A 27,609-nucleotide genomic window follows, 5' to 3' on the forward strand; every position below is an offset into this window, starting at 1 on the left:
GGGTGAAGTATGTGGTCACTGCCCTCAAAGCGGAGAATTGGATGCCAGGCCTGCTTAACAGCGTGGGGGGTAGCTTCGGAGAGCCCCCAGCACGCGTCTTCCGACAGCGGGACAGACGTGAACAGGCTTGGTTTGCTTCCCGGTGTGTGAAACAGGAGGGGCTACACTCCAAGTAGCTTTTAGGGAGGAAATGCAAATAGGTCCTTCCCCCACCTAAAAGTCAGTTACCATTTTATTGAGTGCTTTCGTGGCATTTTGTGATGGCAATAACTCCTCTCTGCAACCCTGGGAGGTGGGTGTCCCCTCCATTTTCCTATGAGGAAGCCCAGGCTCAAAACACCTGCCCCAAGTCAAACAGCGAGGAAACTGCAGAGCTGGGATTCAAACCGAGGTCTGTCTGCCCGGAGTCTGCTCTAAAGGAGTTTTGCTTGGGTTTCCTTGGTTCAGGGGCACGTGGGCACGTGGGCACGTGAGCACGCGGGCCGGCGGGGTGAGGGTGACTGCGTGAAAGCCGGGCCGCCAACCCTGCCAGGTACTCACCCATCCGTCAGGGCTCAAGAAACTCAAAACAGGCGCTGCGGGCCTAAGGCCCAAGCCGCTCCCACCTCCGGCTCGGACCAATCTACCCTGTAGGTCTTCGCCGCCCCGCCCAATACGCGTCCGCCCCCGGGCTCCTCCCAACAAGCGGCCTGTTGATTGGCTCTTCTTTGCCGTCCGCCGTGTTGCCTAGCAACCGGGCTTCGAGGATGCGTCTGACGGGCCTCCGGGCCTCTGGCTACCAAACCTCCGGGCTCTGTACCAGCTGCGTTCGCTTCCGACACCATGTCGGTGCGGACGCTACCGCTGCTCTTCTTGAACCTGGGTGGGGAGATGCTTTACATCCTGGATCAGCGGCTGCGAGCCCAGAACATCCCGGGAGACAAGGCCCGAAAAGGTGAGAGGGACCAGGCCCGCACAGCCAGCCCCCGCCCCCGCTCTCGCAGCCAGAGCTCCCCAGCCAGGCCCTTTTACAGACTGACCAACACCCCTGCACCCTGCTCTCTCGTAGCCATGGACCTCTTTCACAACCCACAGCCCCATCCAGGCAGAGCCCTCATGAGCAAAGTCCCCAAAAGATCGTTTCACCGCGGAGGGATTTAATACCCCCGTTGGATATTATTAGGGAACCTGACCCCCCCCCCCGCCATTTACTCATCCCCTTAAATTGGAGATGATTTCCCAATCTCTCTTGACAACCGGTCCCTCCCAAATGTGGGAGTCCCAGTGGCCCACCACCTGGCGACACACTCTGCTAGTCCGAGCATCTTCTTTCCCCCCAGGGAAGCTTCTGAGCCTCCATTCCTCTGTGTGGTATCCTCCTTCATAAACTGGAGGCCAGTCTTGCTAAGTTCAGAAGCTATTTCTCGAAAGGTGAGGTTCTGAAGTAACATAGATAAATAAGAAAATAGAAGACAAGTTGTAAATCTTTTCCCTTCACAATTGTTTGGAGAGAATGCAATTGTGGAAGTAATGATATGAGAGCTTCTAAAGTGCAAAATGTGCCTCCCGTGCACAGCACATCTAACCCCAGAGGAATGTCCACCCAGAACTCTCTGCCACCCCTTTTCTCTCCCTTTTTCCCCCTCTTCTCAACCAACAACTGTTTTCACCAAGTTTCCTGGATTAACTATGAAGGAGATATTATATTTCAAGGTAGAGGAAGAAAAGTTGGTACAAAGGTAACTGACATAGCCGCTGGTTAAAACATTTATTCTATCCAACAGTTTCTGTATGCTCCATTGATGTTAAACATACAAATTCAGATGTTAAGCATATATATTTAGATATTCACTACTGTATCTGTGCAACTGAGTCCAAGTCCATGCATAAAGAGATAAAAGAACTCCCTATAGCATACCTCCTCCATTCATTCTGTACGCTGCTGCCAGTGAGCTTTCTAAACTGCAAATCCGTCCACACTTCCTGCTACTTGAAACCCTTTGTCAGCTTTCCACTGCCCTCTGGATGGAGGCCAAGTCCTTGGCAGGACATTTCAGGACCCTTCCTGATCTGACCTCTGTCCACCTCTGCAGTCCCACCTTTCACCACTGCCTGCCTCCTACTGTGTATCTTAATACCAAACTGCTTGTAGGTCTCCATTTAAAGCATGTTCATTCGTGTTTGCATGCTAGTAATTCCCATTCTACCCCACACCTCCCATTTCCATGCTAGTTATCCCCTTGCATCCTGCATTATTCAGCTTAAGAACCATCTCCCTCTCATCTCCGCATGGGAAAGGGCCTGTGCATACTCCCATAGCACCCCAGTGTGTCCCTCTCTACCTTATCGCTGGCCACATTATACTGAAATGGTCTGTATATGCGTCTGTCTCCCCCATGTGATTGTCTTATTCATCTTTGTATTCCAGCACCTAGCATAATGCCTGCAACAGAATAAATCAGTGCTCGGTAAATGTTTGTTGAACTGCTGTTTTGTATGACATTGCCATTTCTTCCTCAAAAGGGTTCTGTTTTCCTTGGCACTATGTTATGTGATTTCATCTGGGCTATTGGCACTAGTGAGCTGACAGGTAGTTCTTGGACTGGTAGTCTACATCTTGGAAGGCAGTGTAAATTAGCAATTAAGAGCATGCTCTCTGGAGTCATACAGATATGGGTCCCAATTCCAGTTTTGCCATTTAACTAGTTGTGTGACCTTGGAGTGTAACCTCTATAAGCCTGTTTCTTTCTCCATAAAAGGGGAATAATAATATGCACTTTACAGTGAATTTGTAACGATCGAATGAGGTCATGTATTTAACACGTTTAACCCAATGAGTAGCAGGTGCAGTCTTTCAGGAGGCAGTCTGGGCAAGACCCTGTGAATACTAGGGGACTGGCTTCCTTTGTGTTCAGGAGCTGCAGTCCTTCTGGGTTTGCTAGATACAGCTTCAGGGAGTTTCAGCCACCTTTCATAATTCACCTTCACACACTCATTCCTTCCACAGTTGGGTTGAGTGTCAGATGCCATGTGAGATGCTGGGTGGAGCCTGATGCAGCCCTTCTGCACATCCACTGGAGGTAGGGCTTTTGATCAGTCTGTCCAGTAACTGATTCTAAACCTGGGGGATATGTCTTCCTAATACAACAACAACAAACATTTTTTTAATTTATTTATTTTATTTTTTTGACTGCATTGGGGCTTCATTGCTGCATGCGGGCTTTCTCTAGTTGCGGCGAGCGGGGGCTACTCTTCATTGCAGTGCACGGGCTTCTAATTGTGGTGGCTTCTCGTTGCGGAGCACGGGCTCTAGGTGCATGGGCTCAGTAGTTGTGGCACACGGGCTCTAGAGCGCAGGCTCAGTAGTTGTGGCACACAGGCTTAGTTGCGCCGCGGCATGTGGGATCTTCCCGGACCAGGGCTCGAACCGGTGTCCCCTGCATTGGCAGGCGGATTCTTAACCACTGCGCCACCAGTGAAGCCCCAAAAAACATTTATTAAGCACTTACCATGTACCATAGACGTCTCTAAACACCTTAATCCCCACAACTATCTTATCATATAGGTAATAGTCCTGTCCCCATTTTACAGATGGAGAAAGTAGGCTAATTTGCCCAGGGTTACATAGCTGGTAAGAGGAAGAGTAAAGGATTTAAACCCAGGTCATCAGGCTCCAGAGCTCATACTCTTCACCCGTATCCTTAACTGCTGCCCTGTACTTCCATACCCGAGGAGACTGTGTCAGAATCTTTGTGGGGGGAGTGGGGTAGGGAGGGGACTGGAAGATTGGGAGGAGACAGAGAGGTTTGAAAAAAAAAATACAGTATAACCACTGATTTTGTAAAAGAAATGACAGAAAGTAGTTAGTTGATGAGGACCTGCAGAAGACAGAGCAAGAAAGCAGGGCAGAGAGCGCGGGATTCAAAACATCGAGAAACACTCATCTCTTCCACCACTTAGAGTTGGCGTAGCTGCAGGAGCAGGGGCCTCTGTGACAAATGCCCCTGCACAGAGGCCTATAAAACACCAGACACGGTAAACTAGTCCTCACTGAAGCTTTGAATGGAAATCGTATTTCTTCTAGATGTTTTCACTGCCTTATACAACTAATTGGTCTCCTGGAGGCCATCCTGCTCCCACAAGGCCAGTGCAGATCTTGCAGTTCTTCCCCACAGTGCAGCCTCTAGTTTAGAATTCAACAGAAAGGAAGTGCTCTCTCTGTGGGGCAACTTTTGAGTGTTGCATATTGAATGCGGTCCCATGTTTAAGCAATCGCGAGAATAATAAAAGCTGCCTTCGCCTCACTCCCACCCTCTTAAAGATACTCATCAGTAAGACCCTCTTACGTTTTGTCTACGTTCCTCAGCTGACAAGGGGAAACTGAGGCATGGGGCCATTAAGTGATTTTCCCAAGATGCGCAGATCACAGCGTAGATCACAGCAACCGAATGCCGTGAGGTTCTGTTTTTATTTTTCTAGTTCCAATTTAACAGGCAGCTCTGGATATCCTTGGGCCTACCTCCCACTCAAAATATAAGTAAAGTGGAATTGTCACAAACAAGTCATCTGGAGAAATAATAGAAAAACAGGGCATCCTTTACCTTCCCCGGATCCTCAGGAGGAAGTGGGCCAGGAGCACACAGCACGACAGAGACCTCTGCTGGAGCTGATTGTCACTGCCTGCGGGAGTGCCTGGTAGCCCTGGGCATGTGTTAGCCAGCTCTGTTTTGTCAGCAGCAGGTAATCACTGTCCCTTAGGGTAGGTGAGCCCCTGGCAGCCCCTTTGTTCCCAAACACACCTTCAAGAGGGTTGCAGCTCTATCTCTCTGAATTCCCACGAGCCTATCAGGCAAGACCGCCTGTAAAATAAATGCCATGAAATGATAGAAGATGCGGACATTATGCCAAAGAAGCCAGCATCTGCTTTAAGAAGGCCAGACTCTTGGTGCTGCTTCCCCAGTGTTTTCTCTCCTAAATTCTGTGACTCTTGTGGGAGAAAGATGATGAATTTTCCCAGCGGAGTCTGACATTGCAGTGGGAACCCTTTGCAGTTAGTTAGGACATGGCACTGGCTGTGCTTTCAGGCCAGTCTCTTCGAAGCTGTTGGTATTGTGTACTGAAGGCACATATATGCTTTGCTTATAACCTCAGAAATCACCTCTCAAACAATCTAGTGCAAATGTTTCCAAACTACACCAAAATACAAAATGTTTTTGAAATGTGGATGTGTGTGGAGCTCTGTTTATCTGTGGGTGGTTTCTCTAGATTGTAATCTCTCCCAAAAAATTAAGGGAAAAAAAAATCACCATCCTTTATGGGTGGTGTCCAAAGTTCTGCAGTAGAGAAAGCAGAATTAGGAGAGAAGCCAGCTAAGTGCCTGATGTGTCTGTTTCATCCCCACAACAACCCTACAAGGTAGGTGCAGTTATCATCCCCCTTTCACAGTTGAAGAAACTGAGGTTAAACAAGCTGTTTGAAGTTATCTAGCTAGTAAGTGGTAGAGCCAGGTCTCAACCCATAAAGGGTCTTGATTCTCACAGGTTTCTCTAGCCAAGTACATTTTTCCTTATTTGGTCTCTTCTTGGCATCTCCCTGACTACCTTTGTCCTCAGGAGCTTTCTGTACATCGTTATTTCCCCTTTTTACATGGAAGTCATGCCTCTCTCTATAAAAAGTAAATCAGAAACAAATAGATTTTTTTCCCTATTAATTCACATTTCAAGTTTTTTTAATTTGAGCAGTTCTGTCTGTACTCTAGAAAGCAAAATCTTACAGTAATAAGAAAATCTGGTTGTGAAGAAAGAAAATCCTTTCTCTCCCTGTTCTTGGGGTTATTCTTCCTTGTGGAAGTTAGTGTTTTTAAAAGCCTTGTATTGAATGATGTGTATTTTCAGAGTGTTAGAGGGGATGACTTCTTGAGCCTTTCAAGATAAACCCCAGGGTAGCTAGTCCTCCTGAGCTTCCTCTCCTCCTAAGCCACCCTCTGTAAGATAACAGCCCCCCTAGGGCTTTTTTGGAACCTGTTGTTTAACCATCATCCTTTTAAGAGTTTCAAATGGAAGGCAGAGCATTTGCATTAAACGTTAATGCAAACATGAAAACTAAAGTTTCATAAGCCAGGTAATTGGAATTGGTATTTTTAAAGCCTCATTGAAAATAACGTTCTTGCTTCATGAACTGGTGTTTTCTTTTTATATGCTTCATGTAGATGAATGGACAGAGGTGGACAGAAAACGAGGTATGCTATTTCGGGGCTGCATGTGTTCAGTCTGCATCCACAGGTTCACCCAGTCCTTCATCAGCGGGGCTTAAAGTGGGACCACTCTAAATATTTCCAAATAAAAGAATAGGTGTGAGTTTCTCTTTAGCTGAGACATCGGTTATACATTTGAACCTTTTACTTAACTAAATACAGAGTGGAAGATGAAAACCAAGGAAACATTGGCCAAAGGACCATATTGCACCTGAGGTATTTGTCCCTTTTCATCAGTTCCAAGCTTTGCAAGGATAGCTGGAGCAGTAGCTATATTTCTGGATAGGCTGTCCTATTTAGTCATCCTTAAAACAATTCTGTGATAGCATCGTGTAGCCTAAGAGCTGTTCTGCTTAGCACACGGAGATATCTGTTGAACAACCGAGAAAAATGGAAGCCTATGGCTGCATGGCCGCCGGGATTGCGTGCAGAAGGCATGACACGCACGCACTATGGCCTTATCATGCCAAATCTTCAGTTTCCTCTTCACCTACAACTAGCAGCAAACCTGAAAAAGCTGTCTATTCCTCAGAATAAAACCTTAGCCTTTCTCACCTTTAACTGTCACGAATATCTTCCATCATTTGACATTTGGGTATAGTTTATGCACGTCATAGCCAACGTCCTCGATATTTTAAGTGCTCTCCCCACACCAAGTATGCTGAGGAGTTAATGTATATAATATTTAAGAGCACAAGCATTAAAATCAAACAACCCCATTCTAATTTCAAGTCCACCGTCTGCTGTGTCATCTTGGACTTCAGTCTTTCTAAGGCTCAGTTTTCCCCCTTGACAGAATTGGATAATAATTCAGAGCCGTCCTGGGGTTTAAATGAGATAATGCATGGAAAGTTCTAAGCCCAGTACTTGGAACATAATAAGGCTTCAAAACATGGTAATCATCCAGAAGTAGTAGCTTCTCTGTTTTACCCTTGGTTCCAAGTTGTATGTTCCCATAAACAATAAAATTTGCAGCAGAGGTAGCTGATAAAAACTCAGTTGCTTTCATCAAGAGAATTATTTCATCAGGCCAGGCTCAAAGAAAAGCCCAATCGAAGTGGTTGATACTCTTTTATGATATTTCACAACCATCTTTCACCACTTCTCTTGAGCAATTTTTGGCCCACCTCTTGATGCACGGCAGAAGAACTTCAGGTGAGAAGCATGGATTTTGAAGACTCTTCATGTAAGTAATTGAATCACTGGAATTTATCTTAACTTAAGCATCTAAAAATAATAAGCAGAGCCTGACTTCATAATCTGACCCCGGTATTAGAAGCCTGTTATGTGAAGAACTCAGTTGTTGACCCTTTCAGTGCACCTGTGAAAAACCACCCCACCCCCTGGGTTTAATCTCCTGATGAAATCTGGCTGCTAGCACATTCCTGCCTCATGAAAGTATGCAGAGCTCATGAGAGTGCCAGAAACCACCACCGGCACCAATTGACAGATCGGGTTAAAACTATTTCTCAGGTTTAACTTGAATACGGTGCGGGCTGCTACTCTTGGGCAAGGACAAAGTTTACTTCCTCTTTGTGCCCTGCTGTTCATCTCAGTGTCTGATATCAGCAGGCCCACATCAACCAAGTGCCAGGTGAAGCACACTGTGAGATATAAGCATGGTAATTTGTGCCCCCAAAGAATTAAGTGAAAGGTGGGCACTCTGGGTGCCAGGGCCCAACAGTAAAACTGCCATTTCCTCTTGGGGACATTTGTGTTCAGTGCTCTGCCCACAGGGACAGGGCCTGTTGTGCTCTCTTTCCAGCAGGAGAACTTTCTGGAAGTTCTCTTGCAAGGAGCCATGGTGATACATAGCTTGTTCACTTCCCCCCCCCCCCCCCCCCCCCCGGGGGAAAGGCTTCATTTTGCTTTTTACTTTGCCAGAGTGGCTAACAATCACCTTGGGATTGTCTTTCCTTTAGAGCTGATTTATTTGAGTCTAAGCTAATTTCCTAGGTTCTGCTAAAGGCTCAAAGACCCTAGGGACATATTTCAGCCCCTAGGGGAATGGGAGCTCTTTGTAAGCGTGAACATAATCAGAGCTGGTGTGATTCTTTAACTTGAATTCTTCCTCTTTGGCACTCCTCCCTGGCCTACATACACCTATGGAAAATTCTTCAGATTCTCTCTTCTGAGGCTTTATACGTGTCTTTCCATTTGTAGCTATTTCCTTGCAAATTCTACATGTTATATAGGCTGTGGTAAGAAAAATGTCAGAAAGCCCAATTTATTGCAGGTCCTTGCTTGGTCAGGTCAAAGGCAAAAGGCTGTGCTTGAGGCAAACCCAGGAGAGTTCATCTGTCTCTAGGGGGACAATGGGGAAATGTTAGTGCACACCGAGGGTAAGCTGCCCTGGGTTGGAACTGTCCAGTGTGAGGGATGCCCTGTGTTGGTAATGGATGTGATTCTTCCTCACTAATGGGATGGAGTATAGAGTAAAATCCAGAGGTCAAGTGTGAGTTCAACACTTCTGGAAGGAGTCAGAGTCGGTTCGTTCTTTTGTGTCTTGGGAGGGGAGTGGGGAGGGAGGTGTTTCCCTTCCCCCTCTCCCCTCTCTCTGTAGCCCTTCCATTTAAGATTTAAGTACGACTAGCCCTCAGCTCCCCGCTTCTCCCCAAAACTGCCCTTTGAGATACTTTAAAATGCTGGCCTGAGCCCTCAGTGTACGTCTATCAGTTACTTACAGGTTGAGAGGGTGCCCGAAATCATGACCTTGCCTTCACTCTCTAAGATACAAGGCCACAGCCAGTCACCTGGTGTGTCCTCTGTGTGGCAAGAGAAAGAGGCGTCTGTATCTTTCAGCAATAATCACCCATGTTTGATAATTGATTTTCTATAATTATGTTAAGTAACAAGTTTTCTTTCAAACTTTAATTACTATGAATGTATAGTCTCAGCATCCATATACCCTCACCTTTAGGCAGGAATGTATCTGGCTTAATTAAGAATAATCTGGGTTCAACCATACCCGTTCTTATTTCTTGTACCAAAGGGTTTTCCTAGCCCTCAACTAATGTTATTTGAGTAGCACAAAATATCTAAATGAATGAGTGAATGAAAAACTAGAATTGTAGAAACTTCGGTGTGCACGTGCCTTAGGACCTTTTATTCTCACTGTATGGACATTTTCCATCTGAACAACAGTATGAGACATATCACTACAGTATAATATCAATATTATAAATCATATATAGAAATTAAGGCATCCTAAAACGTTTATCTGAAGTACACATCTTATAGAAACATTAGAAAAGTTTTAATCTCTAACCAGTGGGTAGACGTGTCTATTTTTGTAAACTGTTTTGCAAAACAAAAAAGAGTCAATTACCATTATAGGTCCCATTTTTATAAAATTTAATTTTAAGTAAAAATGTTATAAACTTGCTAAACAAACAAAACAGCATGATGCTGTTTATCATCTTAAGGTAGAGCTCTAATCGAAAAGAATCTTTTTTAAAGATTCTAATAGGAATCTATTTTAAAGAAAGAAGAAACTTATCCCCTATCACCAGGTGAGATAATGTATGTACAAGTGGTTTGTAGCCGTTGAAGCACAGCGTATTTGTACGTTGTCGCATGTATGTTCGCCCTGAGATGGTCTCATAAAGCACTCCTGACCCTGCTTTCTACTGGGACACCTGTGTGGTTTCTCCCCAGGGAGCAGATCTCACCAAACACATCCACATCCCCACCCTACATAGGCCCAGCTCCTCCATTCCATTCATACACAGGGAGCATTTCCTGAATAAAGCTTCCGCCAGTACCTTGTTCAGCTGCATCTTCTCTTGTCTCTACAGTTCTGAATGACATCATCTCAACCATGTTCAATCGAAAGTTTATGGAGGAATTGTTCAAACCCCAAGAGCTCTACTCCAAAAAGGCCCTGAGGACAGTCTACGACCGCCTGGCTCACGCCTCCATCATGAGACTAAACCAGGCCAGCATGGATAAGGTGAGCAGACAGGTGCCTCTGCCCCCTGGGCTGCATTTCTTGTGGACGATCACAGACTGGAATCAAATGAGATGACGTATGCAGTGGTGCCCGGCAAAAGACAGGCACATGTAGACATGGGTTGTTCTTGAGTTTCAAGTGGAAAGGACCTCAGAAGTCATCTGCACCAACCCCTGTGTTGTTTATTCCATTATGTCACCCAAAGAGTGTGCTGATTTGCATGTCCATGTTTAGGAACACCTTAACCCAATACAAGCACCCAACCCTAAAAGCTTTAATTCTGCTTCTTCCTTAACAAAGCTCAGCTCTGCAAACCAGGCATTTTTTTTTGAAAAGCAAATTCAAAACTGCTCGGTCTTTATGGGGTTGGCCAAAAAGTTCGTTGGGGTTTTTCCCAAAGATGTTACGGAAGATGTAAAGATGTAAGATGTTACAGAAAAACCCAAACGAACTTTTTGGCCAACCCAATATTTATAATATATACATATCTGTTTCTTTGCGAAACCAATTTTTGGGTACTCTGATTTTAAAAGGAATAATTCCAAATAAATAATGGCAGAGAATAGATAAATCTCCTGTTCATAAGAATTCCAAACACTTATATAGATACTCTGCCCTCAGGAATAGAGAGCATAACTCCCCACTGCTTGAATGTGGCTGCACTTGGTGACTTCCTTCCAAAGAAGACAGTATGGAAAGGAGGGGGAAAACAGCTAACTTCTCAGTGGAAAAACATGGCAAATATTACCTCAACCAGGTGATAACATCAACAGTGATAAGCCATGTGGTGGTACCCTGATATGATGTGATGAGGATAACATTTTGCCTCTGTGATCTTCCTCCCAAAAACCCACAACCCCAGGCTGATCATGAAAAAAACATCAGACAAATACCATTCGGGGATCATGTTACAAAATACCTGACCAGTCGTCAAAGCTGTCAAGGCCACCAAAAACAAGGAAAGCCAGAGAAACTGTCACAGCCAAAAGGAGCCTAAGGAGACATGATGACTAAATATAATGTGCGATCCTGGAACAGAAATAAGACACTAGGGCAAACTAATAAAATCTGAATAATACATGGACTTCAGTTAGTTTTTAAAATAATGATAATAGTAATTCCCTTTCAAGTCCCTTCATTATGTGAATTTTTATAAATCATGAGGACTGACAGTGGGGGCCAGGTGTGCAAAAATCAGCGCCGCCTCATTGCTGGTACCTGGAGACCTCAGAGAGACGGACTGCCTTTAACCATGCCCTCTTACCTTCTGCCACTTACCTTTAGAAAGTTACTTGCTTTCCCTGAGCCTCCGTTTTCTCATCTATAAAATGGGGATAATAATAGCTACTTCATCAGTTAGTGGGAAGATTAAGTGAGAAACATAGATAATAATGACACAAGAAGGCCTGGCACATAGATGTTCGATAAATGTTCGGTATCTTCTCTTCTCTGCTTGTTCCTCTCCCTCTGCCTTTAAGAAAGTTTAGGTTTCCACTGAGAAAGGACACAGAACTTGGAATAAAAAACCCTGGGGTCAAGTCTTCTTTCTACCAATAGCTTTGAGACGCAATTGACTGAATAACTCATCTGAACTTTCATTTCTTCATCCTATACCTGTCTTTATCCTTTATTCCTAGCACAGTGCCCTGTACACAACAGGTATTTAATGTTTTTTGGTTTCTATAAATTTATTTATTTGTTTACTTATGGCTGCGTTGGGTCTTCATTGCTGCGTGCGGGCCTTCTCTAGATGCTGCGTGTGGCCTTTCTCTAGATGCGGCGAGCAGGGGCTCCTCTTCGTTGCGGTGTGCAGGCTTCTCGCTGTGGTGGCTTCTCTTGTTGCAGAGCACGGGCTCTAGGCGCACAAGCTTCAGTAGTTGTGGCACATGGGCTTAGTTGGTCCGCGGCATGTGGGATCTTCCTGGACCAGGGATCAAACCCATGTCCCCTGCATTGGCAGGTGGATTCTTAACCAGTGCGCCGCCAGGGACGTCCCAGGTACTTAATGTTTGATGATGATGATGGAGAGTCTTAAATCTACATCTCCAGTATCAGACACATCTGCGTGTGTGCACACGCACACGCGCGTGCGCATGTGTGTGCGCGCGCACACACACACACACACACACACAAGGCTGCTCCTGCTATAGGCCACCTTCTAAGCGAGATGTTCATCTGCATGTTGGAGAAAGGGGATCGTGTAGAGGGTTCTAGCACGTGCTTCAGGATCTGACCGTCTTTAGTTTCAAATCTCACCCTACTACTAAGTACCAGCTATGTGAAATTAGGCAAGCTTCTTCATTTTTAAACTTGGGATAATACATACCTCATAGAGTTCTTGTGAAATTAAAGGGGATCAGTTGAGGCCATGCATATCCACGTGCTCGCACAGCACCCAGGTGGCTGTAGTTTAATTCCCAAGCCCACCTCAGATGTGTCCATACCTTCTCTCCCAAACTCCCCTGCCTCCATCGTAGCATCATGTATCTCCCAGGGACTAAGTTGGAAATGCTGTGGTCCTTTTGGACAGCCCTCAGATCGTCTCCCGAATCCAGTCAGGCGAGCACCATGTACTGACAGCTTTCACCTGAGGGTCACATGCTCTTCTTTTCCCTTCCTTATCCATCCCCACCATCTTTATTCCAGGCCTTCCATCTGGGTCACTCCAACAAAATTTTTTTCATTCATACAATCAGTAGATGTTATTGCCACCCTCTTAGGAGCCAGGCACCAGCTAATCCTCCCCACTCCAGTCTCTCCCTTCTCTCGCATCTCATCATGGCCAGAGTCACCAGTCTCACTTAATTACTACTTTTATCACATCAGCACAGAGCATTTCAGTAGCCCCCTAATTCCTACCACATCTAGTCTAAATTATCTTGTCCATCTTTCTAAAACCTCTAACATTCCAACCTTGCCGTACCCACCTTTATTTCCCACCACCCCGAACACAAACCATCCCCTCCAGTCAGGCTGCTCTACTCTTTCTCCCAGGAAAATAGCATGGCTATGGCTGCCTGCAGACCCTCACGCATGCTGTTCCCCTCCACTAGAGTGCCTTTCCCCTCCCTCAGCCAGCTGGAACCTTGCCTTGAGTCTGTAGCAGGCCCAGTTCTTCCACAAAGCCTATCGTGACCACTTTGGTCCTCACCAGTGTCTCACCTCTGATCTTCACAGGTGGTCATACCATACTTGGGGCTTGTTGATCTCTTACTAAGTTTCATTTTTCATCTCATACAGTCGTGGAACTTCATTCTTGCCACTTTCACATGTGTTTTCTCATTTACTCCTCTCAGCTGTTCTGTTGGGAAATTAGGGAGTATTTTTTTAAATATTTATTTATTTATTTGGCTGTATCGGGTCTTAGTTGCGGCATGTAGGATCTTCGTTGCAGCACGCGGGCTTCTCTCTAGTTGTGGATCTAGAGCGCACGAGCTCAGCAGTTGCGGTGCACGGGCTCCAGAGCGTGCGGGCTCAGTAGTTGCAGTGTCTGGGCTCTCTGGTTGTGGCGTGCAGGCTCCAGAGCACACGGGCTCGGTAGTTGCAGCACATGGGCTCTCTAGTTGTGACGCACAGGCTCCAGAGCGCACGGGCTCAGTAGTTGTGGCACACAGGCTCAGTAGTTGTGGCGCACGGGCTCTCTAGTTGTGGCACATGTGCTCTAGAGTGCACGGACTCAGTAGATCTGGCGTGCAGGCTTAGTTGCCCCGTGGCATGTGGGATCTTAGTTCCCCAACCAGGGATCAAACCCGTGTCCCCTGCATTGGACTCCAGGGGAGTCCCAGGAACATTTTTTACGCATGAGAAAACTCAGGCTTAGAGAGGCGAAGAGACTTGTCCAGGGCCATCCAACAAGTCAGCAGCAAGGAGGGCTTAAATTTGGGTTTTCATTCTCCACGTCCAGCACCTTGTCCAGGGCCCCCCGGCTGCCCGTACTGTTTCACGTGTGGTCCATCAACAATACATGTAAGCTGGCCAGAAATCCTGGTTTGCCCAGGAATATCCTGGTTTACTCCTGTTGTCCCAGCTTAATTATTACTATCACCCCTTTTTACTCTCAACAGTGTCTTGGTTTGAATGATGACTAGATATGGTCACTGAGCTGCATGATAAGCCCAGAATTGGTTTCCGGTAAGTGCCGCCTGAATCATCGTTTGAGGTTCTGATGTCTGCCTTTATGGTCCTATTTCTTTTATTCATGTATGGGTTGGCAGCTCTATGACCTGATGACAATGGCTTTCAAATATCAAGTATTGCTGTGTCCTCGTCCCAAGGATGTGTTGCTGGTCACTTTCAATCATTTAGATGCCATCAAGGGATTCATCCGAGACTCCCCAACCATCCTGCATCAAGTGGATGAGACTTTCCAGCAGCTGACTGAAGTAAGCGTATCGTCAGTTTATCACCTCTCAGCCCCAATACTTGTTCTCATCCCTCTGTTAAGGACAGGCAGATTCTATGACAAAGAGAACAGGGTGAGGAATGACAAAACCTGCCTCTCCCAGAAAACTCTCAAACTCTACAGGTATCCGTTTTGGAAACACAAGAGACATTATCATCTTATACCCTTTCGCTGTTGCCTTCATAATTGGGGAAGCAATGATACAGAGCATAGCTGTTCTCGCCTAACTTTTCTGAAGGGGAGTTGGTGGTGGATGTTCTATAGAATCTTGGGGAACGGGGGAGGTAAAGTGCACGCTGCTCAGTGTGCCACCGTGGGGCTTGTCCCTCAGGCGAGGGTGCAGTGCTGGCCCTCCTGCCCCGCCTGCCCAGCAGCTGAGTCCTCTCCTTGCTCTCTGGCTCCCATCCCTGGGCACCCACCCACCCCCGCCTGTCCGCACTTTCCATCTCACTTCTGAAAGTGGAATGCCTCTATCTGCTTTGCCTCCGCAGATATACGGGGGTCTCTCTGCGGGGGAGTTCCAGCTGATCCGGCAGACGCTCCTTATCTTCTTCCAGGACCTGCACATCAGGGTGAGTGAGTAGGCGGCCTGGGAGCACCCTGCCGCTGCTGTCCTGGGGAGACAGGGTGCAAGTCTTCAGGGCAGATGAGGCTGGGATTCTGCCCAGTTAGCAACATCCTCGGTGTTTGGCTCCATGCTCATAGCAAATCTCAGCAGTTTTTCAATGGACCAAGGAAGACAGTGATGCCACCATTCCCTCCCAGTTACCTTATGTGTTTCTTTAAAATGTGGCTTCTTCCCTTGCTTTCCCAGGCCACCAGCCTGATCTCAATTCCAAAACCTTTTCTCAAGCCTTTATCATTTTGACTTCTCCAGTGTCTGAGCTGTCAGGAGGCTGCCCTCCTGCTGCATGAAACTGTCGCCTTTCATGGAGTTTCCTGGCACCATACCGTCCTGGCCTTCCCTTACCTCTCCCATCTCTCTGTCTTTCACTCTTTCCTCCCCCTCCTCCTGTCTCCAAACCTTCCCCCTTCTGCCTCTACCCACCCCCTGCTCGTGATGAATCGCTTTCCTCCCCACTTTGGCTGCCGACTGACCCTTCCACCTATGACTCCTACATCTAACCTCTACCCAACCCTTGCCCCAGCCCTGCCATCCAGACCCACATCTCCACCCGCTTACTGAGACACTCCCCCATGCCCACAACCTAGTGTCTGTAGCTAAACTAGTCTCCACAATTCAAGTCCTGCCCAACTTCCGGTTTCTTTTCAGGGCGCCACCATTCCCTCACTCACTCGGCTCAGAACCAGAGCATCACACCTTTGATTTCCCTTCTCTGATCTTCTAATTGCTTCTATGGCCCATCGAGTCTGCCTTTTCACTCTCCACGCCCTCCTTTCCATTCCTGTCGCCACCAGCCCAGCTCAGGCCTTCATACTTCTTGTTGGCTCTCGCCTCCCAGTTGACCCTGCCTCCTCCAGACAGTTCTACACCCTAACTGTGAAAAACACATTTCTGAGCTTCTGAATTTGGGGCCTGTCTCTTGCACAGGACTTTGTTCCTTCCCAGAATTTAACACGCTGGTATGGGAGGGTGGGTGATACAGCAAAATGAGCCCAGGCTCGGGAGTCAGGCACTCCTGTGCTTGAATCCCACCTACAGCGCAGCTCCATGACCTTGGGCAAATTACTTCCCTGGCGCCTTAGTTCCGTCATCTGAAAAATGGAAATGATAGTACCTAATTTAGGGTTTTTCAGGAGGATTAAGTGAACCATCACATGTAATATATATGTATTTGCTTGTATATATATGTATACACTATAGAATGCTTCTGGAAGGATGTACAGGAAACTGGTCACAGTGGTTGGCTCCTGGGAGTGGGGAACTGCATGGAGAACAGGGATACAAGAGAGACTGACTTTCCCTCGTGTACCCTTTGAACCTTTTTTCTTTTTTTTTGGCCGTGCCACACGGCTTGTGAGATCTTAGTTCCCTGGCCAGGGATCGAACCTATGCCCCCTGCATTGGAAGCACAGAGTTCTAACCACTGGACCGCCAGGGATTCCCACCCTTTGAACCTTTTAAATTTTGTATATGTGCATGTGTAACATATTCACAAAATAAAATTCAAAAAAAGAAGAAATAGAATATGCTTAGAACCTGATTGTTATTTCCCTCCTGTGGACAGGGAAAGACAAATAGATTTCAACGCTGAGGCCAATTTTATTTTTAACCCCCATGAATAATTTCATTTGCTATGGATGGAGCAATAATAACATCAATATAAATTAAGATCTGTAATAGTCACCAATTAAAATTAAAAATATGAAAGTACAAATAAGATTAAGTTTCGCATTGCTTTAAATATTAAAAACTCTGCATCATATGGTTGTCAAGACTGCATATTTGGACATTAGTTTATGGACTGTAGTAATATGAGCAGCCTATTGATTTCTCAGTTCTGGCAAGATAAAATTCGTTATGATAAAAAGACTTTCCTAATAATAAGCCTATAACAAAATCATTAAAATATATTAAACCACAAAATACATTAAGCTTTAATTGCTAAATGGGCAGGCAATGAAACATCAGAATGTTCAAGAGAAATCGGAATCACATATCCTGACGTTACTCAGCCACTGGTCTGTAACATCCGGCTGCTTTTCCAAATCTGGTCTTCAATGGTATTTCTGCTCAGCTGCAAGTTATGATTGCCTATACAGATTCTCTCTGTGCTCAAAACAACCTTCATAGCTTTTAGATTTTGTTAGCAAAACTAACTAAATCAAGAAAACACAGCTCTGAAAACTCCCTTGCTCATTGTTTAACCAAAGCAAATGCAAGACTCCTCACCCTCATGTCCAAAGCTTTCTGTGATATCACAAAACAACGTGAAGTGGCCTGACCTGTGCCCCAGGCCCCAGAGGCTGCACAAAGACCGATTTCATTTGGAGTCGTGAGCAGTTATGTACAACCATCTCCAGTCCCAACCCCCTTCAGCTCTCCAGAGCCCCTCCAGAGTTGCCTCCTAAAAGGTGGGCCTCAGGTCACCCACCCCGTTCCGAATGCTCCTTCCCACACGTGCGTCTTCTATCATGGACTTTCTTCCTGCACTCCCACTCTTCCAGTTGTTGGAAAACGTAACTCCATCTTCGCCTCTTCACAGCATGGTCCTTACACCTCCACTCCATTATCCACTCCACTTGGAAACAGTTCATCCCTGGAAAACTAGTCCGTCTAACAAATACACCAGGCAGTTTTCAGTCCTGAGATACAGAAGTGAACGAGGCAGAGGCCCTGCCCTGAGGAGGTTCCGTGCTAGTAGGTAGAGACAAGGGGGACACGTAAATCGTGTTATGGCTCTGATAACTCTTAGGAAGGTGGCCATATACAGTAAAGTTATAGAAGGCAACTGGGACAGGATGTTGCCTTAGACCAGCACTGTCCAACAGAGCTTCCTGTCGGTGATGGAAATGTTCTGTATCTGTGCTATCCAATATGAGAGCCACTAGCCACATGTGGTTGTTGAGTACTTGAAATATAGCTAGTTCGACAGAGAAACTGAATTACTGATTTAATTTAAATTTAAATAGTCATGCTTAACTGGTAGCTACCATTACTGGACGGTACATCCGTAGACGATAGAGGCAAGGACAGCCTTTCTGAGGACAACTATTTCAGTTGAGAGTGTAATAACAAAGATCTCAGGGGAGAGCATCTAACCTGAAGGGACAGCTGGTTCAAACACCATTAGGTAGGAAAAAGCATGATATGCTCCTTGGACAGAGCGAAAGCCAATGAGGATGGAGCATATCTAGGCAGGGGTGATATTTAAAATAAAGTTAACCACCTGTGCAGCATGGGCACTAACTAATCAGAAGAGATGCCAGTCATGAATAAACTGGTACCTACCTACCAGTTGACTTAGCTTTAGACCCTAGTAAAGGAGTTTATTCTAAGAGTAAAACAGAGACCTGGAGCATCTTAAGGTGAGTGGTAACATGACTTGTGTCTGGAAGATGAATTAAATGGGACAAGGGTAGAGGTAGGACAGCGGTTACAAAATCTAGGTAAAAATGAAAGCACTGGGATTAGGTGCCAGCAGTGGAGACACATATGGAATATACCTTCGGGGCAGGGCCAGTAAGATTTACTAAGAGATTAGATGTGGGGAATGAGGGGAAGAAGAAGAAAGAGAAACTCCTAAGTGGCTGGTGCCGTTTTCTGAGTGGGGGAAGGGCTGAAGGGAAGTGTATTTGAGTAGAAAAAATAATCAATTCTATTTAAATTGGATTTGCTCTCCCAGTAGCAGAGTCAAGTAGGTAGTTGAATACCTAATCCTGGAGCTCAGAGGAGAGCGCCAAGCTGGAGACGTAAATGTGGGAATCCTCAGCGTACAGCAGAGAGACGGTGTGCGAAGTCTTCTGGCCACCTGAAGGAGGCCGGTCATTCTCCCTCATCCACAGGCAGGATGTGAGAAGCAGAGTCAGTCATTCTGCCAGCTTCTCCCCCTCACCTTCCGATCATTATTTTCCTGCCCTCACCAACTTAGCCCTCCTCTTGTAAGGCCAGTCCAGCAACCATTACACCATCCAAAGCCCTGCACTCATCCCTCACTGCTGAAACCGACTGCCAAGTCACTCACCCACATTCACCAAGCATTTACATCCCTGGCTCACTTCCTCTTGGCCACCTGACTCCTACCATCGTCCTGTGGAATGTGGGTGCTCATGGAGATGTCTCTTCCAGCACTCCAGCCCCACAGCTCCGTGACCTTCATTCCCTCTTTCCATAGGAAACATGGGTCCTGGCTTCAGGACCTCATCAGAGAAGGGAAAGTGCACTAAGTACCTTGGGTATGTTTGGTTCTGACCCAGAAGAGTGTGAAGAGAGAGGACACAACTTGGGCCATGGCCACCTCTACCCAAGAGCATCAGCGAGTCTTCATAGAGGATTCAATAGCTTTTAAGAGAAATAGGTTTGGGGGCCCTGGCAGTCCAATGGTTAGGACTCCATGCTTCCACTGCAGTGAGCTCGGATTTGATCCCTGGTCGGTGAACTAAGATCCCACAAGCCATGTGGTGTGGCCACAAAAAGAAAGAACAAAAGAAAAGAAATAGGTTTTCACCAGGACCATGGGAAAACAGGAGGAGGGGTTAAGAGGACACCATCTCAGTAAAGGCACAGGCATGTAACCACCTGGTGTAATTGGCGCGGGGGGCCAGAGGGCTGCAAGCAATGGAGTATGGCGAAAACACAGGGTTCAGGGAGGAGCGTGGCTGTGGAGAGGAACAAGGGTCAACTGGACATTATCTGCCAGGCAGCAGAGAGCCAGTGAAGCAGGAGAGGGACACGGTCAGATAGGAGTTTAGAAGAGTCTCTCTAACAGCAAAGTGGAGGATGGATGAAACACAGAGGAGAGCGGAGGCAGGGAGACCAGTGTGGAGGCCAGGCTGGAGGTGATGAAGGTCTGCACTAGGGAGCAGGGTAGAGAGGAGGGGCCAGACACAGAAGTGATCACCAGGTGGGCAGGGCTTGGCGACTGAAGGGCCATGGGAAGGTGGTGGGCAGGGGACTCAGACTGCTGAGTTGGTGACCTGATGGTGTCATTCACTGGGATCAGGTTAGGGAAGACAGCTTGAGCCCTGTTCTGAGCAGGGTGAATTGGAGGTGCATCCCATGGAACCCATAGGTGGACACGTTTAATAGGCAATGGGGCAGATGGGTCAGATGCCCGGCGGGGAAGACTGAGTGGAAGCTCCAGACCTGGGAGCCATCAGCGCAGAGGTGAATACTGGCACGTGGGTGTAGATGAGATCACCTCGGAATAAAAAGGGTGGAGCGAGAGGAACAGGGCACGGGAGAGTCACACCTACAGCTGAGGGCCAGCAGAGGGGCTGGGCAAGCAGGCAGACCCCAAAGTCCCATCCAGCCAAGGACAGATTCTCAGGTCAAACACACAGTTGACTTAAATTTGTACATTTCAGATCTATGATATAGTCAACCCTGTTAGAATTAGCTAACAGAGAGTCCAGTACCTACATATGATCTCACTTCTCTCTCCAAGTTTTCCTTCTCCATGCTTATATCCATATCCCTTGGTCACAGAATCTCAAGGTTAAGAATTCCTTAAAGCCAAACCTTCCAACCAACCCAGTGTACACACTTTCCCCAAAACATGCCTTGTGCCTGCCCATCTCTGCTTCTGAAGTGTCTTCACACCCACCTTCCTCCTCCAGGCCCAGCTCGAAACCCGCAGTTGCACCTACCCACCCCCTCTGCCTGCGGTCGTTCTCCTCAGTGGGCTCATCTGCATATTCCATTCAGCGTATCGTGTTTTATAGTGTCGTCGTTTTTCCATTCTATGCTGTGTCCTGTGCCCAATTAGACTGTGATACTGAGAATATTAGTTATCTCTTATTGAGCACTTACTATGTGTCAGGCTCTGTGATGAGTGCTTTTTGTTCATCATCTGACATAGTGGTCAACTAACCCATTGAATGGGTTCTGTTATTATCCCCAGTTTACCAAAGAGAAAGGTGGTATAACTTACCAAAAAACCCCGAGCCAAGGAGAGGCCCAGCTGAGCTGTGAGCCTGGGCAGTCTAACGTCGGCAGGCCCGACCGCCAGCATACAAATCCTTACCACTTGGCGCTTTCACTGCCTTGCATGCAACAGATGCTTATTCTTGATGATATTACTAATGTAATCTTGTAGAATTTTAGAGTTTCAAGGGACCTTCAAATGTATCTCACTTTACAGATGAGGAAGCTAAGCTCCAATAAAACTGATTGATTTATTTATTCATTTATTTTTTGGCGGTGCTGCACAGCTTGCGGGATCTTAGTTCCCCGACCAGGGATTGAACCCAGGCCACAGCAGTGAAAGCACCGAGTCCTAACCACTGGACAGCCAGGGAACTCCCCAATAAAATTGATTAACTGCTACAATCTTGATGGGATTTAACCTGCCCAAGACCTGAATACAGAGCACACAAAGCAAGGGGTAGAAGTAAGCATCACGTGGGGTTTTCAGGCACAGAGGAGACCTTCAGACTCTAATGCCAGCTGGATCCACCGGTCCAGCACATAGCTGAGAGCTTGGCATCAGAAACACCAGGGCTTGAATCCTCAGCCCTGCCCCTTATGAGCTGGCTGGCCTAGAGGAAGTGTCTTAACCTCTGAGCCACCAATTCCTCATCTGTAAAACAGAGATAATGAGGTTCTTATAGCTCAAGCCTCACAGCTGTATGGAAAGTTTGCAAGGAACCAAGGAATGGGTGTGGAATTTGGAGTCAACCTTGGTTTTGAATCCTGGTCCTGCCTCTTTTTGTTCTCTTTGGGCGAGTCATTTCACTCTGTGAACCTCAGCCTCCTCATTAAGGCAGGGGGGTAGCACTACTCACCTGGAAGATTTGATGTGTGGCACCAAAGAAGTTCTGTGTAAAAACACTACACCTCTGCAGGTGTTAGTTACGGTGAGTTTTTCTCTCTCAGGTAGCATTCTTAAGCAATTACACACTTTCCATCCTCAGAATGCATATGTCTATGGAAATATACCAAGAAAAATGACAATAAGTATTTTTTTTCCAGGTGTCCATATTTCTAAAGGACAAAGTTCAGAATTCCAACGGTCGCTTTGTGTTGCCAGTGTCTGGGCCTCTTCCCTGGGGAACCAAAGTTCCCGGACTCATCAGGTGAATTCTCAACAGTAACTGTCAGACCAGTGTTTGGGGTGCTGGGAAACCAGTATGTGGGCCACCACGTAGAATGTAGCCCTGCTGGGGCCCCTCCTTTTCTTCAGTTGAGCACAGCAGTGAGGAGGTGAGGTTGAATCCCAGCTTGTCACCTCGCAGACTCTTGAAACAAACCACCCAGTTCTCCAGGATTTATTTCTTCATCTATTGAACGTTTACTGTGAGGATGAATAAGATAATACCGTAATGCTCTAAAGTGCTACACAGCACCCAGCACATAACATGTACTCAATAAATATTATTAGTAGTAGTATATTACTATCATTATATCAACCAGCATCTTTTTCTTGAAGCAGTGTGTGAATTCCCTTTGGTCCCATAGTACCAAGATTAAAGAAGCCTCCGGGACTCTCCAAGCTTGGAGAACACGTCATCACGTCCTACTTTGTATTGTAGGACGTTCAACAACAAAGGCGAAGAAGTGAGGAAGGTAGAATTCAAGCACGGCGGGAGCTATGTCGCTGCCCCCAAAGAAGGGTCTTTTGAACTCTATGGAGACCGAGTCCTGAAACTGGGAACTAATATGTAAGCAAATTCCTCCTTCCCCAAATGAATTCAAGTCCAACGGAGGTCCCTTCACTTAAAAAATCAGCTTGACTTCTGCTATGAAAAATCCCTGCTGACAATTGGAGGAATTTCCCCTTAGATATACGGCATGCAGAGCCCCGATGTTTCCAAAGGGCACCTCAGATTTCCCAACATAAGGTAACTTAACAAGTTGAAAAGATAAATAATGTTAAATAGCCACGCAAGAGAGCTAGCCAAAACCTTTGTTGCAGTGGCGATCCAAAAGGGCCTGGCCTTCACGTACCGATCATGTTTTTTTCAGCGATACACATTATTTTGCCAGAGAAAAAATTTCCACACAGCTTCCCAGATATTTTGTTTGGGGAAGAAGCAAAATTTGAGTGGTTGACACCCACTTAGTTGTATTCTGTATTCCCAGCACCTTTCTGGACACTTTTTAATGCCTCAAAATAAAAACTATGCACTATATTTATGAGTTAGAAGGAAGTCAGGGTAAAAGGGCTGGACAATGTTTTTGTGGTTTTCTGTTGCCACCAGGTACAGTGTGAACCGGCCCGTGGAAACCCATATGTCTGGAGCATCAGAGAACTTAGCTGCACAGACACAGGTAAGCTTCTGCCTCCCTTGTTTACCTTCATAGCTTATTTCTAGATACAAGAGTCTGGATGGGGAGAGAGAGGGATCTCTAGATTTCAGAGCTGGCCAACATTTCCCTCATTGTTTGCAATCTTCTCCATTCCGCCTTACCAGTACACAGGTTTTTTGTTTTTAAATTGTATTTGTTTATTTATTTATTTATGGCTGCGTTGGGTCTTCATTGCTGTGCACGGGCTTTCTCTAGTTGCAGCGAGCGGGGGCTACTCTTCATTGAGGCGCATGGGCTTCTCATTGCGGTGGCTTCTCTTGTTGTGGAGCATGGGCTCTAGGCACATGGACTTCAGTAGCTGTGGCACATGGGCTCAGTAGTTGTGGCTCACGGGCTCTAGAGGGCAGGCTCAGTAGTTGTGGCGCACGGGCTTAGTTGCTCCGCAGCATGTGGGATCTTCCTGGACCAGGGCTCAAACCCGTGTCCCCTGCATTGGCAGGCAGATTCTTAACCACTGTACCACCAGGGAAGTCCCCATCACACAGGTTTTTAATTACAGTTTCTCATGGAGACTTCCAGTGATCTGACTAATTAGGTAATTTTAAACTTGGCTCCCCCCATAATTAAGCAGGAACCACACACCAGGACATGTGAAATAGCATTGTACCAGTGTCACGAGGTCTGTGGTTGCTGAGTTTAGCACTTGTGTGTATTCTGATCCTTAAAACATCCCTTTTCAATGCTTTCCTGTGTAATGATGTGGAAGCTAAGTTGAAAATGGGGTTTTTGGTTCTCTGAATTCTGTTGTACAAATTTTCACTGAACTAGCTACCAGCTAGCTATAGGACAAATCATGGAATATTCAGTTATTCTGTAAACATTTACTGAACTACGTCTATGGGCTGGGTTCCCAGGACACAGAGCTGGCTTAGATGTGGTCCCATCCTGAAGGGGCTTATAAAGACGGTGATGGAACAAATAACTACAACACGGCGGAAGCCGAAAGACGCTCGCTGAGCATTCTGAGTAAAGAGCTGTGTCAGAACACATGTCCTGTGGGGGGGGGGGGGAAGCGGGGGACAGGGAACAAGAAGGCTTTTCAGCGGAGGAGACATTCAAGCGAGGCTGTAGAGTGAAGAAGATACTAAATAGCCCAGAGGGAGAAACAGGCATACAAACCCAGGTGACAGCATGAGCAAAGGTACCCAGAGGCATAGTGCTGGGGGAAGCGGGGAGGCAGCATCTCTCCCACATGGCTAGATCATAACGCGATAGCAGCAGTGGTCAGAGACTCGCCTGGGCAGGGACATGGGGCTTGATTCAAGAGGCAAAGCAGCGAAAGGCTGGGTTAGAGAGAGCCGGTTAGGAGGAGGGGGGAAGGCTGCAGTGGGACCAGGCAGTGTGAGTGGAAGCCACAGGACGGAAGGGATTCGGTGGGGGGACGGGGGGAGGGACTGTGCACGGGCACCACCTGCGCACAGTGTGGTCACTCCCATGGAATGAGTGCCCTTGGACCTGGAGCCTCCTACTTGTAAAGGCTGGGGGAACTAGATTGCCTGAAGGAGAAGCAACGTTCTCCTTCAAGGAGGAAGGTAATTTGAGGAGAATGGGGGTCCCTGGGGCCTTCCCCTCATCTTGAGAATCTCTGGTTTGTGCCTTGTTAGAGTCCCTCTGCCTCTGACAGAGGTTATTTCTCTCTTGGTTAAGCCTGTTTTCTATGTTTCATTTGGACCCAGTCTTTCCCAGAAGTAATTTAAACTGTTATCGTTTTGCCTTGTTATATAATACCACCCCGGGGCTCTGGGGTCTCAGCAGAAAATGTGATCTCCTTCATGTGGCTAAAAATCATGAAATTGTTTCTGCAGGAAAGCATTGCTCCAAACCCTCTTGCTAAAGAAGAGCTGAATCTCTTGGCCAGGCTGATAGGAGGCATGGAGATTAAGAAACTCAGTGGCCCTGAGCCAGGATTCCGGTTGAATCTCTTCACCACTGACGAAGAGGAAGAGTATGTTTTCAGCCTGTTTCTTTAAAGACCTATATAAAATTCCTAAGTGTGATAAGAACCGAAAAATGACTGTTATAAACCAATGACACTTATAAACGCAGATGTAAAGACCACAAATGAAATACCAGCAAACTCAATAACCTAGTTAAAGAAGAATCCACCAGTATTAAATAGCCTGAACTTTGTGGATTCATTCAAAAAACAGTTCTAATGTTTCATTTAGCAAAGTACAACTCAGTGAGAGAATTGGAAGTCAAGATAATCATGTTAACAAAAGACCAGTAAACCAGAAGGAGGTCGGAGCGTGATATCTTTGGGATCAGCCTCCCCCAGAACCAATGGTGGTGGTAATTCACTGAGACTGACACAGTGCTCTACAGTTTACAGAGCACCTCTGCCTTCATGATCTCATGTGATGCTCCTCACAACCAAATATTTGGGATGGGGGCTGCCTTCTATTTCCCTCTCCCCTGAAGTGGCAGGTGCTGTGGTACGTGTGGGGACCCGCAGATGGAGCGGAAGGCCTGGGACCTGTCCTCAGGCACTCCCAGTGTCGTAGGAGCACGAACACGTGCACAAGTGACTCGAGCGCCATGTCATAAACACTCCAGTGGAGGACAAGACGACTGACTTTGCACCCGCGGATTGAAGGAGTTGGCAACTGAGCTGGGTCTTGGAGTTTGCCAAGCAGAGGAAGGGGAAAAACGTTCTTGGCAGTAGTACGTGCAAAGGCACAGAGACATAAAAGGACTTCTTGGAGTGTAGGGTGCACTGGTTGGGGACAGGGCAGAAAGTGGAATGGAAAGGGCAGAAGGTGAGGCAGAAAAAATAGGTTGCCAAATTATCAAGGGCCAGTTTGCCACACTAGCAGGGAGAAAACCCTAACCTTTGACCCATTTCTCTACCATCTTGTGCAGACAGGCAGCGCTAACCAGGCCAGAAGAGTTATTCTATGAAGTTATCAACATCCAAGCTACTCAGGTGTGTGCAGGGGATTACACAAGTCAAATCTTATTCCCCTCCTCATCTTATAATAACATTGAACTTCAAAGGCCCTCCTTCTCCTCTCTAATCCGCACGTAATGTAGTCCCTATTCTGACAAACAGGTGAGGAACTGAAATGCGTCACAGTGGTGGGAAAATTAACTACCAACTGCACGAAGAGGCCATGGTGCCCACACATCCTCCTCATTCCCTTCCACCTCTCATTTCTCTCACAGGACCAGCAGACGAACGAAGAGCTGGCTCGGATCATGGGGGAGTTTGAGATCTTGGACCAGCCAAGGTGGAGCGCCAGCAAGGGCGATGACCTGCTTGCCATGATGGATGAGTTATAGCTGTGCTGACCAGGCACGACCCTCCCCCTGCGGAGAGGCTGCTTGATGAGGACCCTGGGGGATGTCCCCAGGGAGCCAAGTGATGCTGCTAGTTTTCTACTAAGTGAAGCCCTTCCTTACCTCCTGTTCCTGTTGATGTCCGAACGAACTGTGCGGGTCTCCCTCAGGGAGCACAGTCTCTGGAAGGCACACACACATTCATATTTTCAGCAAAATATATTCTGGCTTTTAAACTGGACCTTTCCCATGTTCTTGCTCGTTTTATGGCAATCAAAGCCTCCGGAGCCACAGGGTCACGCCTGAGAGTCAGGAAGAGGGCGCTCCTGTTGCCGTTTTCATTACAGCTTTGCCCGGGGGACCTACCGCTCACAGATGCCTGTGAATCATCACAAAACTTCGGAGCTTTCCCGGATGTATTCTGCCTTGTGAGTTTGCCGTAAGTGGAGAAGGCAGTTGCCTCAAGCAGTCGGGGCCCAGTTTATACAGCCCTCCTCTCCCTGGCACACTGGGAACTGTCACCTCAGAGGCAGAGGAAGCATGGCCGTGACGGGGAAGCCTCAGGCAGGCCCCGCGCAGAGCGTGTGGGTGTCTGTGGTTCTCCGCACGTCTCTCTATCCATATGTAGTGTGGACTTATCCCATATGGAAATGTGTACCAAGGAAACAGTTTGCTTTTTAAGAATGATACGTCCTCCTTACCCCCAGAGTCTTCCTCTGCCACTTAGTGTTCTTGCCTTCTAAAGACACCCAGCATGATGTGTCATGACATGTGTCTCCTCTGCTTCGCCATTAGCGGCCAAGCAGAGCCTT

General features: G+C 46.9%; 1 protein-coding gene across 2 annotated transcripts; it reads left to right on the plus strand.

The window, feature by feature from the left end:
- Positions 1-822: 822 nt before the first annotated feature.
- OSCP1 (organic solute carrier partner 1) lies at positions 823-26,800 on the plus strand (the record flags this gene model as incomplete). 2 transcript variants are annotated; one of them, XM_082833447.1, is made up of 11 exons in its annotated part: positions 823-934; positions 6,188-6,217; positions 10,030-10,184; positions 14,399-14,566; positions 15,078-15,158; positions 22,181-22,284; positions 22,741-22,869; positions 23,410-23,479; positions 25,324-25,463; positions 26,381-26,444; positions 26,684-26,800. In XM_082833447.1, 11 exons carry the CDS (start codon positions 823-825, stop codon positions 26,798-26,800), a joined length of 1,170 nt encoding a protein of 389 aa, XP_082689573.1. The 2 variants fall into 2 exon arrangements, with proteins under 2 accessions (XP_082689573.1, XP_082689572.1); XM_082833446.1 differs by lacking the exon at positions 6,188-6,217.
- Between the last annotated feature and the right edge of the window lie 809 nt (positions 26,801-27,609).

Source organism: Leucopleurus acutus, assembly GCF_964270905.1.
Source record: "Leucopleurus acutus genome assembly, chromosome: 2".
Classification (NCBI taxonomy): domain Eukaryota; kingdom Metazoa; phylum Chordata; class Mammalia; order Artiodactyla; family Delphinidae; genus Leucopleurus; species Leucopleurus acutus.